Source organism: Pseudophryne corroboree, chromosome 5, assembly GCF_028390025.1.
Source record: "Pseudophryne corroboree isolate aPseCor3 chromosome 5, aPseCor3.hap2, whole genome shotgun sequence".
Lineage (NCBI taxonomy): Eukaryota > Metazoa > Chordata > Amphibia > Anura > Myobatrachidae > Pseudophryne > Pseudophryne corroboree.
In genome coordinates this window covers 71,849,554-71,862,607 of record NC_086448.1, presented here as the reverse complement: position 1 = coordinate 71,862,607, position 13,054 = coordinate 71,849,554, and the positions used below count along the sequence as shown (strand labels likewise).

General features: G+C 50.1%; 1 protein-coding gene across 2 annotated transcripts in view; it reads right to left on the bottom strand.

Moving 5' to 3' along the window:
- The window catches only part of SLC25A13 (solute carrier family 25 member 13), a 267,392-nt gene extending 255,067 nt beyond the window's left edge, over nucleotides 1-12,325 (bottom strand). Inside the window, exon 1 of one of the 2 annotated variants that reach the window (XM_063921355.1) lies at nucleotides 12,222-12,325. In XM_063921355.1, coding sequence (XP_063777425.1) covers nucleotides 12,222-12,233 — 12 coding nt within the window. In that variant the 5' untranslated portion in view covers nucleotides 12,234-12,325. Of the gene's footprint in view, nucleotides 1-10,444; nucleotides 10,505-12,221 lie in introns of those variants that run through there. The other variant, XM_063921354.1, reaches the window with a different exon arrangement.
- Between the last annotated feature and the right edge of the window lie 729 nt (nucleotides 12,326-13,054).

The following is a 13,054-nucleotide window of genomic DNA, read 5'->3' as shown; positions in this document are numbered from 1 at the left end:
TAAGTGGATGCTGGGGTTCCTGAAAGGACCATGGGGACTATACCAAAGCTCCCAAACGGGCGGGAGAGTGCGGATGACTCTGCAGCACCGAATGAGAGAACTCCAGGTCCTCCTTTGCCAGGGTATCAAATTTGTAAAATTTTACAAACGTGTTCTCCCCCGACCACGTAGCTGCTCGGCAGAGTTGTAATGCCGAGACCCCTCGGGCAGCCGCCCAAGATGAGCCCACCTTCCTTGTGGAGTGGGCTTTTACAGTTTTAGGCTGTGGCAGGCCTGCCACAGAATGTGCAAGTTGAATTGTGTTACAAATCCAACGAGCAATCGACTGCTTAGAAGCAGGTGCGCCCAACTTGTTGGGTGCATACAATATAAACAGCGAGTCAGATTTTCTGACTCCAGCCGTCCTTGCAATGTATATTTTTAAGGCTCTGACAACGTCCAACAACTTGGAGTCCTCCAAGTCGCTAGTGGCCGCAGGCACCACAATAGGTTGGTTCAGATGAAATGCTGATACCACTTTAGGGAGAAAATGCGGACGAGTCCGCAGTTCTGCCCTATCCGAATGGAAGATTAGATAAGGACTTTTATAAGATAAAGCCGCCAATTCAGATACTCTCCTGGCAGAGGCCAGGGCTAGTAACATAGTCACTTTCAATGTGAGATATTTCAAATCCACCTTTTTCAATGGTTCAAACCAATGGGATTTGAGGAAATCTAAAACTACATTTAGATCCCACGGTGCCACCGGAGGCACCACAGGAGGCTGTATATGCAGTACTCCCTTGAAAAAAGTCTGGACCTCAGGGACAGAGGCCAATTCTTTTTGGAAGAATATTGACAGGGCCGAAATTTGAACCTTAATGGATCCCAATTTGAGACCCATAGATAATCCTGATTGCAGGAAATGTAGGAAACGACCCAGTTGGAATTCCTCCGTCGGAACCCTCCGATCCTCGCACCACGCTACATATTTTCGCCAAATGCGGTGATAATGTTTCACGGTGACTTCCTTCCGTGCCTTAATCAAGGTAGGAATGACTTCTTCTGGAATGCCTTTCCCTTTTAGGATCTGGCGTTCAACCGCCATGCCGTCAAACGCAGCCGCGGTAAGTCTTGAAAAAGACAGGGACCCTGCTGTAGCAGGTCCCTTCTCAGAGGTAGAGGCCACGGTTCGTCCGTGAGCATCTCTTGAAGTTCCGGATACCAAGTCCTTCTCGGCCAATCCGGAACCACTAGTATTGTTCTTACTCTTCTTTGCCGTATGATCTTCAATACCTTTGGTATGAGCGGCAGAGGAGGAAACACATACACTGACTGGTACACCCAAGGAGTTACCAGTGCGTCCACAGCTATTGCCTGTGGATCTCTTGACCTGGCGCAATATTTGTCCAGTTTCTTGTTGAGGCGAGACGCCATCATGTCTACAATTGGTCTTTCCCAACGGTCTATTAACATGTTGAAGACTTCTGGATGTAGACCCCACTCTCCCGGATGAAGATCGTGTCTGCTGAGGAAGTCTGCTTCCCAGTTGTCCACGCCCGGGATGAACACTGCTGACAGTGCTATCACGTGATTCTCCGCCCAGCGAAGAATCTTGGCAGCTTCTGCCATTGCACTCCTGCTTCTTGTGCCGCCCTGCCTGTTTACATGGGCGACCGCCGTGATGTTGTCCGACTGAATCAACACCGGCTTTCCTTGCAGGAGAAGTTCCGCCTGGCTTAGAGCATTGTAGATTGCTCTTAGTTCCAGAATGTTTATGTGAAGAGACTTTTCCAGACTCGTCCATACTCCCTGGAAGTTTCTTCCTTGTGTGACTGCTCCCCAGCCTCTCAGGCTGGCGTCCGTGGTCACCAGGATCCAATCCTGAATGCCGAATCTGCGGCCTTCTAATAGGTGAGCCTTCTGCAACCACCACAGAAGTGACACCCTTGTCTTTGGTGACAGGGTTATTCGCAGGTGCATCTGCAGATGCGACCCTGACCATTTGTCCAACAGATCCCTTTGGAATATTCTTGCATGGAATCTGCCGAATGGAATTGCTTCGTAAGAAGCCACCATTTTTCCCAGGACTCTTGTGCATTGATGTACTGACACTTTTCCTGGTTTTAGGAGGTTCCTGACCAGATCGGATAACTCCTTGGCTTTTTCCTCTGGAAGGAAAACCTTTTTCTGAACCGTGTCCAGAATCATTCCTAGGAACAGCAGACGAGTTGTCGGGATTAAATGGGATTTTGGAATATTCAGAATCCACCCGTGTTGTCTTAGCACCTCTTGAGATAGTGCTAAAGCTGTCTCCAGCTGTTCTCTGGACCTTGCCCTTATTAGGAGATCGTCCAAGTATGGGATAACTAATACGCCTTTTCTTCGAAGAAGAATCATCATCTCGGCCATTACCTTGGTAAAGACCCGAGGCGCCGTGGACAATCCGAACGGCAGCGTCTGAAACTGATAGTGACAGTTTTGAACAATGAACTTGAGGTACCCCTGGTGTGCGGGGTAAATCGGAACGTGTAGATACGCATCCTTGATGTCCAAGGATACCATAAAGTCCCCTTCTTCCAGGTTCGCTATCACTGCTCTGAGTGACTCCATCTTGAACTTGAACTTTTTTATGTAGAGGTTCAAGGACTTCAGATTTAGAATAGGCCTTACCGAGCCATCCGGCTTCGGTACCACAAATAGAGTGGAATAATACCCCTTTCCTTGTTGTAATAGGGGTACTTTGACTATCACCTGCTGAGCGTACAGCTTGTGAATGGCTTCCAACACCCTCTCCCTTTCGGAAGAGACGGTTGGTAAGGCAGACTTCAGGAAACGATGAGGAGGATCCGTCTCTAATTCCAACCTGTACCCCTGAGATATTATCTGCAGGATCCAGGGGTCTACCTGCGAGTGAGCCCACTGCGCGCTGTAATTTTTGAGACGGCCCCCCACTGTCCCCGAGTCCGCTTGAGAGGCCCCAGCGTCATGCTGAGGTTTTTGCAGGAGCCGGGGAGGGCTTCTGTTCCTGGGAAGGAGCTGCCTGTTGGTGTCTCTTCCCTCTTCCTCTGCCTCGTGGCAGGTACGACAAGCCCTTCGCTCTCTTATTTTTGTAGGAGCGAAAAGGCTGCGGTTGAAAGGTCGGTGCCTTTCTCTGTTGGGGAGTGACTTGAGGTAAAAAAGTGGATTTCCCGGCAGTAGCCGTGGCCACCAAGTCTGATAGACCAACTCCAAATAACTCCTCCCCTTTATACGGCAAAACCTCCATGTGACGTTTTGAATCCGCATCGCCTGTCCACTGTCGTGTCCATAAGGCTCTTCTGGCTGAAATGGACATAGCACTCACCCGAGATGCCAGTGTGCAAATATCCCTCTGTGCATCACGCATATAGATAAATGCATCCTTTATTTGTTCTAACGACAGTAAAACATTGTCCCTATCTAGGGTATCAATATTTTCAATCAGGGATTCTGACCAAACTACTCCAGCACTGCACATCCAGGCAGTTGCTATAGCTGGTCGTAGTATAACACCTGCATGTGTGTATATATTCTTTTGAATAACTTCCATCTTTCTATCTGATGGATCCTTAAGTGCGGCCGTCTCAGGAGAGGGTAACGCCACTTGTTTGGATAAGCGTGTGAGCGCCTTGTCCACCTTAGGGGGTGTTTCCCAGCGCGCCCTAACCTCTGGCGGGAAAGGGTATAATGCCAATAACTTTTTTGAAATTATCAACTTTTTATCAGGAGCAACCCACGCTTCATCACACACGTCATTTAATTCTTCTGATTCAGGAAAAACTGTTTGTAGTTTTTTCACACCATACATAATACCCTGTTTTACGGTATCTGTAGTATCAGCTAAATGTAACGTCTCCTTCATTGCCAAAATCATATAACGTGTGGCCCTACTGGAAAATACGTTTGAATTTCTACCGTCGTCACTGGAATCAGTGCCCGTGTCTGGGTCTGTGTCGACCGACTGAGGCAAAGGGCGTTTTACAGCCCCTGACGGTGTTTGAGGCGCCTGGACAGGCATTAATTGATTGTCCGGCCGCCTCATGTCCTCAACTGACTGTTTAAGGGAAGATAAACCATCACGTAATTCCACAAATAAAGGCATCCATTCTGGTGTCGACCCCCTGGGGGGTGACATCTGCATATTTGGCAATTGCTCCGCCTCCACACCAATATCGTCCTCATACATGTCGACACCACGTACCGACACACACCGCAAACTCACAGGGAATGCTCTAATGAAGACAGGACCCACTAGCCCTTTTGGGGAGACAGAGGGAGAGTCTGCCAGCACACACCACAAAGCGCTATATATACAAGGGATATCCTTATATTAAGTGCTCCCTTATAGCTGCTTTAATATATATATATATATAGCCATTAATGTGCCCCCCCTCTCTGTTTTACCCTGTTTCTGTAGTGCAGTGCAGGGGAGAGACCTGGGAGCCGTTCTGACCAGCGGAGCTGTGACAGAAAATGGCGCCGTGTGCTGAGGAGATAGGCCCCGCCCCTTTTTCGGCGGGTTCTTCTCCCGCTATTTTTCCAGTCAGGCAGGGGTTAAATATCTCCATATAGCCCCTATGGGCTATATGTGAGGTATTTTTAGCCTTGTATAAGGTTTATATTTGCCTCTCAGAGCGCCCCCCCCCAGCGCTCTGCACCCTCAGTGACTGCCCAGTGAAGTGTGCTGAGAGGAAAATGGCGCACAGCTGCAGTGCTGTGCGCTACCTTATGAAGACTGAGGAGTCTTCAGCCGCCGGTTTCCGGACCTCTTCACGCTTCAGCATCTGCAAGGGGGTCGGCGGCGCGGCTCCGGGACCGGACTCCACGGCTGGGCCTGTGTTCGATCCCTCTGGAGCTAATGGTGTCCAGTAGCCAAGCAGCAAATCCACTCTGCATGCAGGTGAGTTTACTACTTTCCCCCTAAGTCCCACGTTGCAGTGATCCTGTTGCCAGCAGGACTCACTGTAAAGAAAAAAACCTAAACTAAACTTTCTCTAAGCAGCTCTTTAGGAGAGCCACCTAGATTGCACCCTTCTCGTTCGGGCACAAAATCTAACTGGAGTCTGGAGGAGGGTCATAGGGGGAGGAGCCAGTGCACACCACCTGACCTAGTAAAGCTTTACTTTTTTGTGCCCTGTCTCCTGCGGAGCCGCTATTCCCCATGGTCCTTTCAGGAACCCCAGCATCCACTTAGGACGATAGAGAAAATCTTTTAACTCAAACCTGCAAGTTCAAAAGCACTTTCCCATAAATGCAGCACCCCCATAATATGTGTCCTACATCATTTACACACCTGCATACCTATCCCACATCATTTACATCTCCACATATCTGTCCCACGTCATTTACACACCTGCGTACCTGTCCTGCATCATTTATACCTCTGCGTACCTGTCCTGCATCATTTATACCTCTGCGTACCAGTCCTGCATCATTTATACCTCTGCGTACCTGTCCTGCATCATTTACACCTCTGCGTACCTGTCCTGCATCATTTACACCTCTGCGTACCTGTCCTGCATCATTTACACCTCTGCGTACCTGTCCTGCATCATTTACACCTCTGCGTACCTGTCCTGCATCATTTACACCTCTGCGTACCTGTCCTGCATCATTTACACCTCTGCGTACCTGTCCTGCATCATTTACACCTCTGCGTACCTGTCCTGCATCATTTACACCTCTGCGTACCTGTCCTGCATCATTTACACCTCTGCGTACCTGTCCTGCATCATTTACACCTCTGCGTACCTGTCCCACGTCATTCACACCTCTGCGTACCTGTCCCACATCATATACATCCCCGTATAGGAATTCGGTATATTTTACCAACAGACGGGATAATGGCCGTCAGTTTACCAACAGCGGCATCCCGTCTGTCTGAATTCCGACAACGAGGCATCGATTCCGCTTCACTCGCCACAGGTTATATTTCCACTCGGTTGGAGGCGTGAACCCACCAACCAAGTGGGAATACCCTGCGGAGGTCGGGAATCCGTCCAACGGTATTTCACCAGCTGTCTGTATTCCGGCATCGGTCTCCTGAACGCCGGGATCCCGACAGCTGGTATTTTAACTGCATCCTCCGTGTAGCTGTCCCATATGATTTACATCCCCACATACCTGCCCCACATCATTACACCTTCACATACCTTTCCTCATTACACCTCTATGCACCCGTCTCACATCATTTACACCTCTACATACTTATGCCATATCATTTACCTGTCCTGCATCACTTTCACCCCCACATACACGTCCCACATTATTTACCCCGTTTAGAGCTTTTTATAGACATTCACCTATACACCAAGTGTCTGATTATTCATGGTCAGGGGTGTGCCAGAGGTTCTGCTCTGTGTCTCAGCATTTTTAACTTAAGGAAAAAATACAAATATGTTCCGCACCTTTTCCCATGCTCAGGGGGGTGCTGTGAAACCTGTCTGTGAGTTTGAAACTGAATTGCGCCGAGTTGACTTTCCCCCCGCGAAGTCACAGTCAGCCTAAATTCCTGACACATTGCGCTGAAAAGACTTGCATCCTAAATACTGGCATTTAAAACAAACACCCTCCCCAAAATGTATCCAAAAGTGTAGAAACTAAAAGTAACTTCCCAGCCTCTATTTGACTCATTATTCATCCATTACTCCTCCAAGCAATTACAAGACACCAGCCATCTAGTGACTATTAGTAAAAGTGGGAAGGGGAGGGGGGAATATTATTATTATTTTTTTTTTAAAGGAAGAATTTTATGTAAAGAAGGGAAACCGAACCCAATTTTCCCCTGCCCTGGAATGACCTCAGCTTCTCTCTGCTCTGCACCTTGAAATCATTTACTAATCTTGGCACCAGGCCCATATTCCTGAACAAACAGAATTGCGAGCAGGTAAGAGAATGCAGGCCAGCATGCAGTGTGCATGTGATTCCCCCGCAGCCACCAGCACAATTACACCATGTAACAGGAGCACAGATAACAGAATACATGACACACGGAGCCTTCGCCTAAAGCAGCCACATTCACTAAGGCGCCTATGGGGTAAATTTACTAAGACGGGAGTTCTATTTAAGATGGGATGTTGCCCATAGCAACCAATCAGGTTCTACTTCTCATTTATCTAGCACCCTCTAGAAGATAATACCTGGAACCTGATTGGTTGCTATGGGCAACATCCCATCTTAAATAGAACTCCCACCTTAGTAAATTTACCCCTATGTTCCGGTCTATCTGGATGCACGCTCATGTATATGGAACACCACATATATGGAGAGCGTGAAAGGCAGGAGGAGTCACAACATACCAGACACACAGTCACCCTGAGTTCTACCTGCCTAGGTTTGTCTATAAATACTGTAATACATTTCCAGCTAGCACATACCTCCCAACTGTCCCGCTTTCAGCGGGACAGTCCCGATATTCGGACCCTGTCCCACTGTCCCACCCGCGGGCAGCAGTGTGCCGCGGGTGGGGGGGCAGTTGGGGGGAGGCTTTGATCACCTGCTGCTCTGCTCTGCAAAGCAGCCGGTGATCACTGAATACATGCTGTGCGCATGCAATGTATTCAGAGCTAGGAGGGGAGCGGGGGCTGCCCAGCTGCTCGGGGAGCGCTGGGAAACCCCCCAAAAGGCAAAAAACCGAGCCGTTTGGCGAGGCCACGCCCATCACGAGCGAGGCCACACACCCTTTTCGGGTCCAGTGGAGAAGTTGCCCAGTCCCTCCTGCTTACACCCAAAAGTTGGGAGGTATGGCTAGCAGCAATACTCTGCAAAAAAGCCTGAGACGGAAGGTGGAAGATTCTATATAGAAAGGTCTCCGCTATGGTCACCAGATCACTATTTACTAAGACTACTCACATATACCCTGTCACACCGCAAATGCCGCATCCCACCCGGGAATTGGAAACGGGTCCTGACCCGGCAATATGCCAGGCGGGTTGCCACAGCGGCAGGGGGCGGAGCCGGAAGCGGCGCTGGGAGATGAGCTCATCTCCGCACCGCCTCTCCCTATCACATCAACCCGGGAACCCGTTTATGCTGCCACTGACCCGGTATTCAACCTGGGAATAACACTGCTTTATTCCCGGGTTGAATTACCGGGTCAGGTGACCCGGGAATTCCACCATTGGCGCTTTCACACCGCACACCGACCCGGCAATATACCGGGTTAAGGGCCCCATACACTACAACGATATGTCTGAGGGTGAAGTCGGAGGCGATTTCCATTGAACTCTTCCGGGAGTGGTTCCATATGATTCCAAACGATTTGGTACATTTTGCATGCGATATATCGTATGCGATCCCAGCCATGCCTGCGGGAACCGACATATCACGACTGCAGCACTAACGATCTAGGGAGCCGATCCGACCCTCACGGGAACGCGCAACGGATCGGAAACACCTCCAAAATGCCCGATTTCATTCGATATATCGGACCGAATACCCGAAATTTGATGAAATCAGGCATTATCGTTCTATTATTATTATTATTATTATGGAACCAGTCCCAGGAAGCTCCCGGGAGAGTTCAAGAGAAATCGCCTCCGACTTCTGCCTCAGACATATCGTTGTATTGTATGGGGCCCTTAGTAGGTGTTATACGCCTCTCAGCTGCATAGCCACCAGCGGCTGAGTGGGTGTAACTGTGCGCAATGGGGCGGCTGCACCTAGGCTGCGTTTCACATGCATATCTTGCAGCATTTGGGCTGGTGAAAACAAATGCTGGTAGAGATAGCGGCTACTTTTGCATTCCTTCTCCACTGGCTCACTTCTCCACTTTTATCACTGCTTAGTACATGTCCCCCTTAAACTTGATAGAACCTAAGCTGATTAAGATAAAAGTACTAACTAGACTCTTTTTGTATCCCTATCTCAGACACTGGGAAACCAGCACTCACTAATATGATCCTGGTTTCTAGTCGCCCGTGTAGATGACATCAGAAAGTGCTTGATACTGCGCATACGCCCGTTTGCAGAGCACACGCAGTGCAAACTCAGGCAGAACACGCTACGCAAACAGGCAACCATTCAACCCTGCATCAGCCCACAATTCTTTAAGCCAAGTTCTTGCAGAGTTTTCATGTGCTCACAAAGTGCAAAACCGCCAAACCCACCGTTATAAATTTACGCTTTGCATTTGCCCCTAATTGCAAAAAAAAAAAAAAAAAATGTCAATAAGCCTGGAACAAAATACAATGTGCCTAACACAAAGTAACTTAAGAAACTCATAGCATACATCTGCAATGCACAAAGGACAAATGCGCCACAAACGCAGGCATTTCCCAGTAGAACGTGTTGCGCATTTCCCCCCTCGTTGTCCTTATATCACTCCTTGTCAAAGCAAAAACCAATTCGGGAACACAAACCAGAGCTTTTCTTGTTGTTTTCCCAGAATCTAGATAAGTTAATTTACACTCATACAGCTTAAAAATGTTACATTGCTGTTTACCATTAGGAAATATTACCAGTTTACGTCAAATCGGAAATAAATTTGACCTTTCTTCCAAGGACTGAGGGAGAGATCATTTGATTACAGGTTTAAAATGAATGTATATCAATAAAAACCATGTCTACACCACACATTGTCAGACCTAATCACCGTGAGGCATTAAATAGTCCGGTAACTTGCTAGGAATAACAAACACAGGCAGCGCTCACACAACAGTCAGACAGACAAATCAAATTACACTACAATCATTTAACCTTCACTGTAATTGTGCCGCAGACACAAAGCAGAAGCCCTACTGGGATATGTTTCACTGCAATCATTTGAGACAAATTCTGATTATCCTGATATAACATAATCACGATCACAAAGAAGCTGACAGTCATTTCGGAGAGAGTGGATGGTCCTGATGCAAATCAGTGGCCCTGACAGACGCGGGGAAGCAGTGTCACTTAGCAGCTCCTCTGGGCAATGTTAAAAGTCAGAAGCCATAAGTTTGAAACAAGTCTGGGGTGGGTTAATTTGCAAATTGATCTATACGTAAACAAAATCCTGTCGCTGGAAGACGATATGCATCTTCTACTGCAACGCCGGGAGTACCACCTGCCTCTGGGGGAACGGTGCAGCAATCAGCTTTAGCATTACGTGCGTTAGATATAAAGTATACCCTGAGAGGTATGTCCCAAGTGTATCACTTATCTGTGGGAACAATATGTCCAGGGGCAGGTAATGCAGATGCAGCAAAACTTGCACTGATCAAAAGTTTTAGAACACCCCCATTTTCCCGTATTTTATTGAAATGCAATTCAGCAGTCTTCAGACTTAAACCCCATCGAGCAAGGTTCAAGATAAACAACATACAAGTAGAGGGCACACCATGAGCACCGCCTGCCTGCGGAGAGCACGTCGGCAGAATTGCCTGCCTGTGGAGGGCACGTCAGCAGAAATGCCTGCCTACGGAGGGAAGGAATGGACATCCCAACTCTATTGCAACCATCGATGTACCTGATTGGATGGAAATGTTTTTCTTTCCCATCGAATTGCGGCCATTCAATAGCTGCCAGCCATCTGAGGCTGCTTTCCGATGCGTGACAGCTCATATGCAGCAGCGGACACCTGGGAGCATTGTCCGCAGCCCAGATTTTATGCGAATCTCCGACTGCGTCTGTGCATGCGCACATAGTAACCGTTCATGGTTATGTCACTGAATGCATCACTTCATTTGATGTTGGAAACCTGGCAACCATTCGATGCTGGGCTTACAATGTACATCCCTAGGGCACATTGGAAGAACCGCCTGTCTGCAGGTGGCATGCTGGCACGCAGGGAGAACCAACTGTCGGTAGTGTAGGGCACGCAGGGAGAAACACCTGTGAGTATTGGAGGGCACGCTGGGAGAACCGCCAGTCGGTAGTGGAGGTCACGCTGGGAGAACCACCTGTGAGTATTGGAGGGCACGCTGGGAGTACCGCCTGTCGGCGGTGGAGGGCACTCTGGGAGAACCACCTGTGAGTATTGGAGGGCACGCTGGGAGTACCGCCTGTCGGCGGTGGAGGGCACGCTGGGAGTACCGCCTGTCGGCGGTGGAGGGCACGCTGGGAGTACCGCCTGTCGGCGGTGGAGGGCACGCTGGGAGTACCGCCTGTCGGCGGTGGAGGGCACGCTGGGAGTACCGCCTGTCGGCGGTGGAGGGCACGCTGGGAGTACCGCCTGTCGGCGGTGGAGGGCACGCTGGGAGTACCGCCTGTCGGCGGTGGAGGGCACGCTGGGAGTACCGCCTGTCGGCGGTGGAGGGCACGCTGGGAGTACCGCCTCTCAGCGGTGGAGGGCACGCTGGGAGTACCGCCTCTCAGCGGTGGAGGGCACGCTGGGAGTACCGCCTCTCAGCGGTGGAGGGCACGCTGGGAGTACCGCCTCTCAGCGGTGAAGGGCACGCTGGGAGTACCGCCTGTCAGCGGTGGAGGGCACGCTGGGAGTACCGCCTGTCAGCGGTGGAGGGCACGCTGGGAGTACCGCCTGTCAGCGGTGGAGGGCACGCTGGGAGTACCGCCTGTCAGCGGTGGAGGGCACGCTGGGAGTACCGCCTGTCAGCGGTGGAGGGCACGCTGGGAGTACCGCCTGTCAGCGGTGGAGGGCACGCTGGGAGTACCGCCTGTCAGCGGTGGAGGGCACGCTGGGAGTACCGCCTGTCAGCGGTGGAGGGCACGCTGGGAGTACCGCCTGTCAGCGGTGGAGGGCACGCTGGGAGTACCGCCTGTCAGCGGTGGAGGGCACGCTGGGAGTACCGCCTGTCAGCAGTGGAGGGCACGCTGGGAGTACCGCCTGTCAGCGGTGGAGGGCACGCTGGGAGTACCGCCTGTCAGCGGTGGAGGGCAAGCTGGGAGTACCGCCTGTCAGTGGTAAAGGGCACGCTGGGAGTACCACCTGTCAGTGGTGGAGGGCAAGCTGGGAGTACCGCCTGTCAGTGGTAAAGGGCACGCTGGGAGTACCACCTGTCAGTGGTGGAGGGCAAGCTGGGAGTACCGCCTGTCAGTGGTGGAGGGCAGCTCTGGGAGTACTATCAGTGACTTTGCAGCCAGCAGCACTGAGTGCCCCTGCAGAGCAGGTAATCCCATGCACAAGGGCAGGGCCTAGGTCACCGGGCAGTATAGGTGTGCAGCCTCTGCCTGGCTGCTGTATGCTGTGCAGCCCCCGCCTGCTGCTCCCCTCTAGCTGAGCTTCCCCTGTCCCGGGTGTATCAAGGGCACCTGCCATGCCCGCTCTCCCTGCACTGTGCACATACCTTAGCAGCCATGCTGTACGGAACTCACACACACAGCTCCCGTCAGACACTTCCCCGGCGCGTCATAGCGGCCACGCCCCCTCACCCGAACGGAGGCCGCCGATTGGCCCAGTAGCTTCCCTCCCACCCATCATGTGACCCCGCGTCCTTCGCAGTGTGTAGAGGAGAAGCGGCGGCTGCAGCAGCACGGTGTGAGCGGATGATCAGCTGCTGGCTCCCTGTGTGTTGTATACAAAGCGCCCGGCCTGCCCCGTGTTACATAAGTGTGCTGTGTACACAGCTGTATGTGCGCGTGTGTGTATATATATATATATATATATATATATATGTATATACACATATATATATATTTATATACACATATATGTACATACACATATATATATATATATATATATATATATATATACACACACATATATATATATATACATACCCTCCAACATGACCCGCCGAACTAGGTACAAAATGCTCTGTTTCTGTACTTCCCTCTTAATTTATTATTGCCATCACCTGTGAAGAAACAGCTTTCTTATCATTTAACTAGTTCAACACAGGTGATGGAAATCATAAATTAAGAGGGAAGTCCATAAACAGAGCATTTTGTACCTAGTGGGGCGGGTCATATTGGAGGGTCTGTATATATATCTATATATATCTATCTATCTATACGAGGCTGAAGTTAGCTTCTTATTCGGCCAGCTTCTTATTCACTTCTTATTCGAGCTCCAGCTTCTTATTCAGATCATTCAGTTTTGCAAGGGTTAATGAGTCTTGGGCAACACATTTGACAACTGAAATTCACAGAGTAGGGTCCCTTTCATATGACCCAC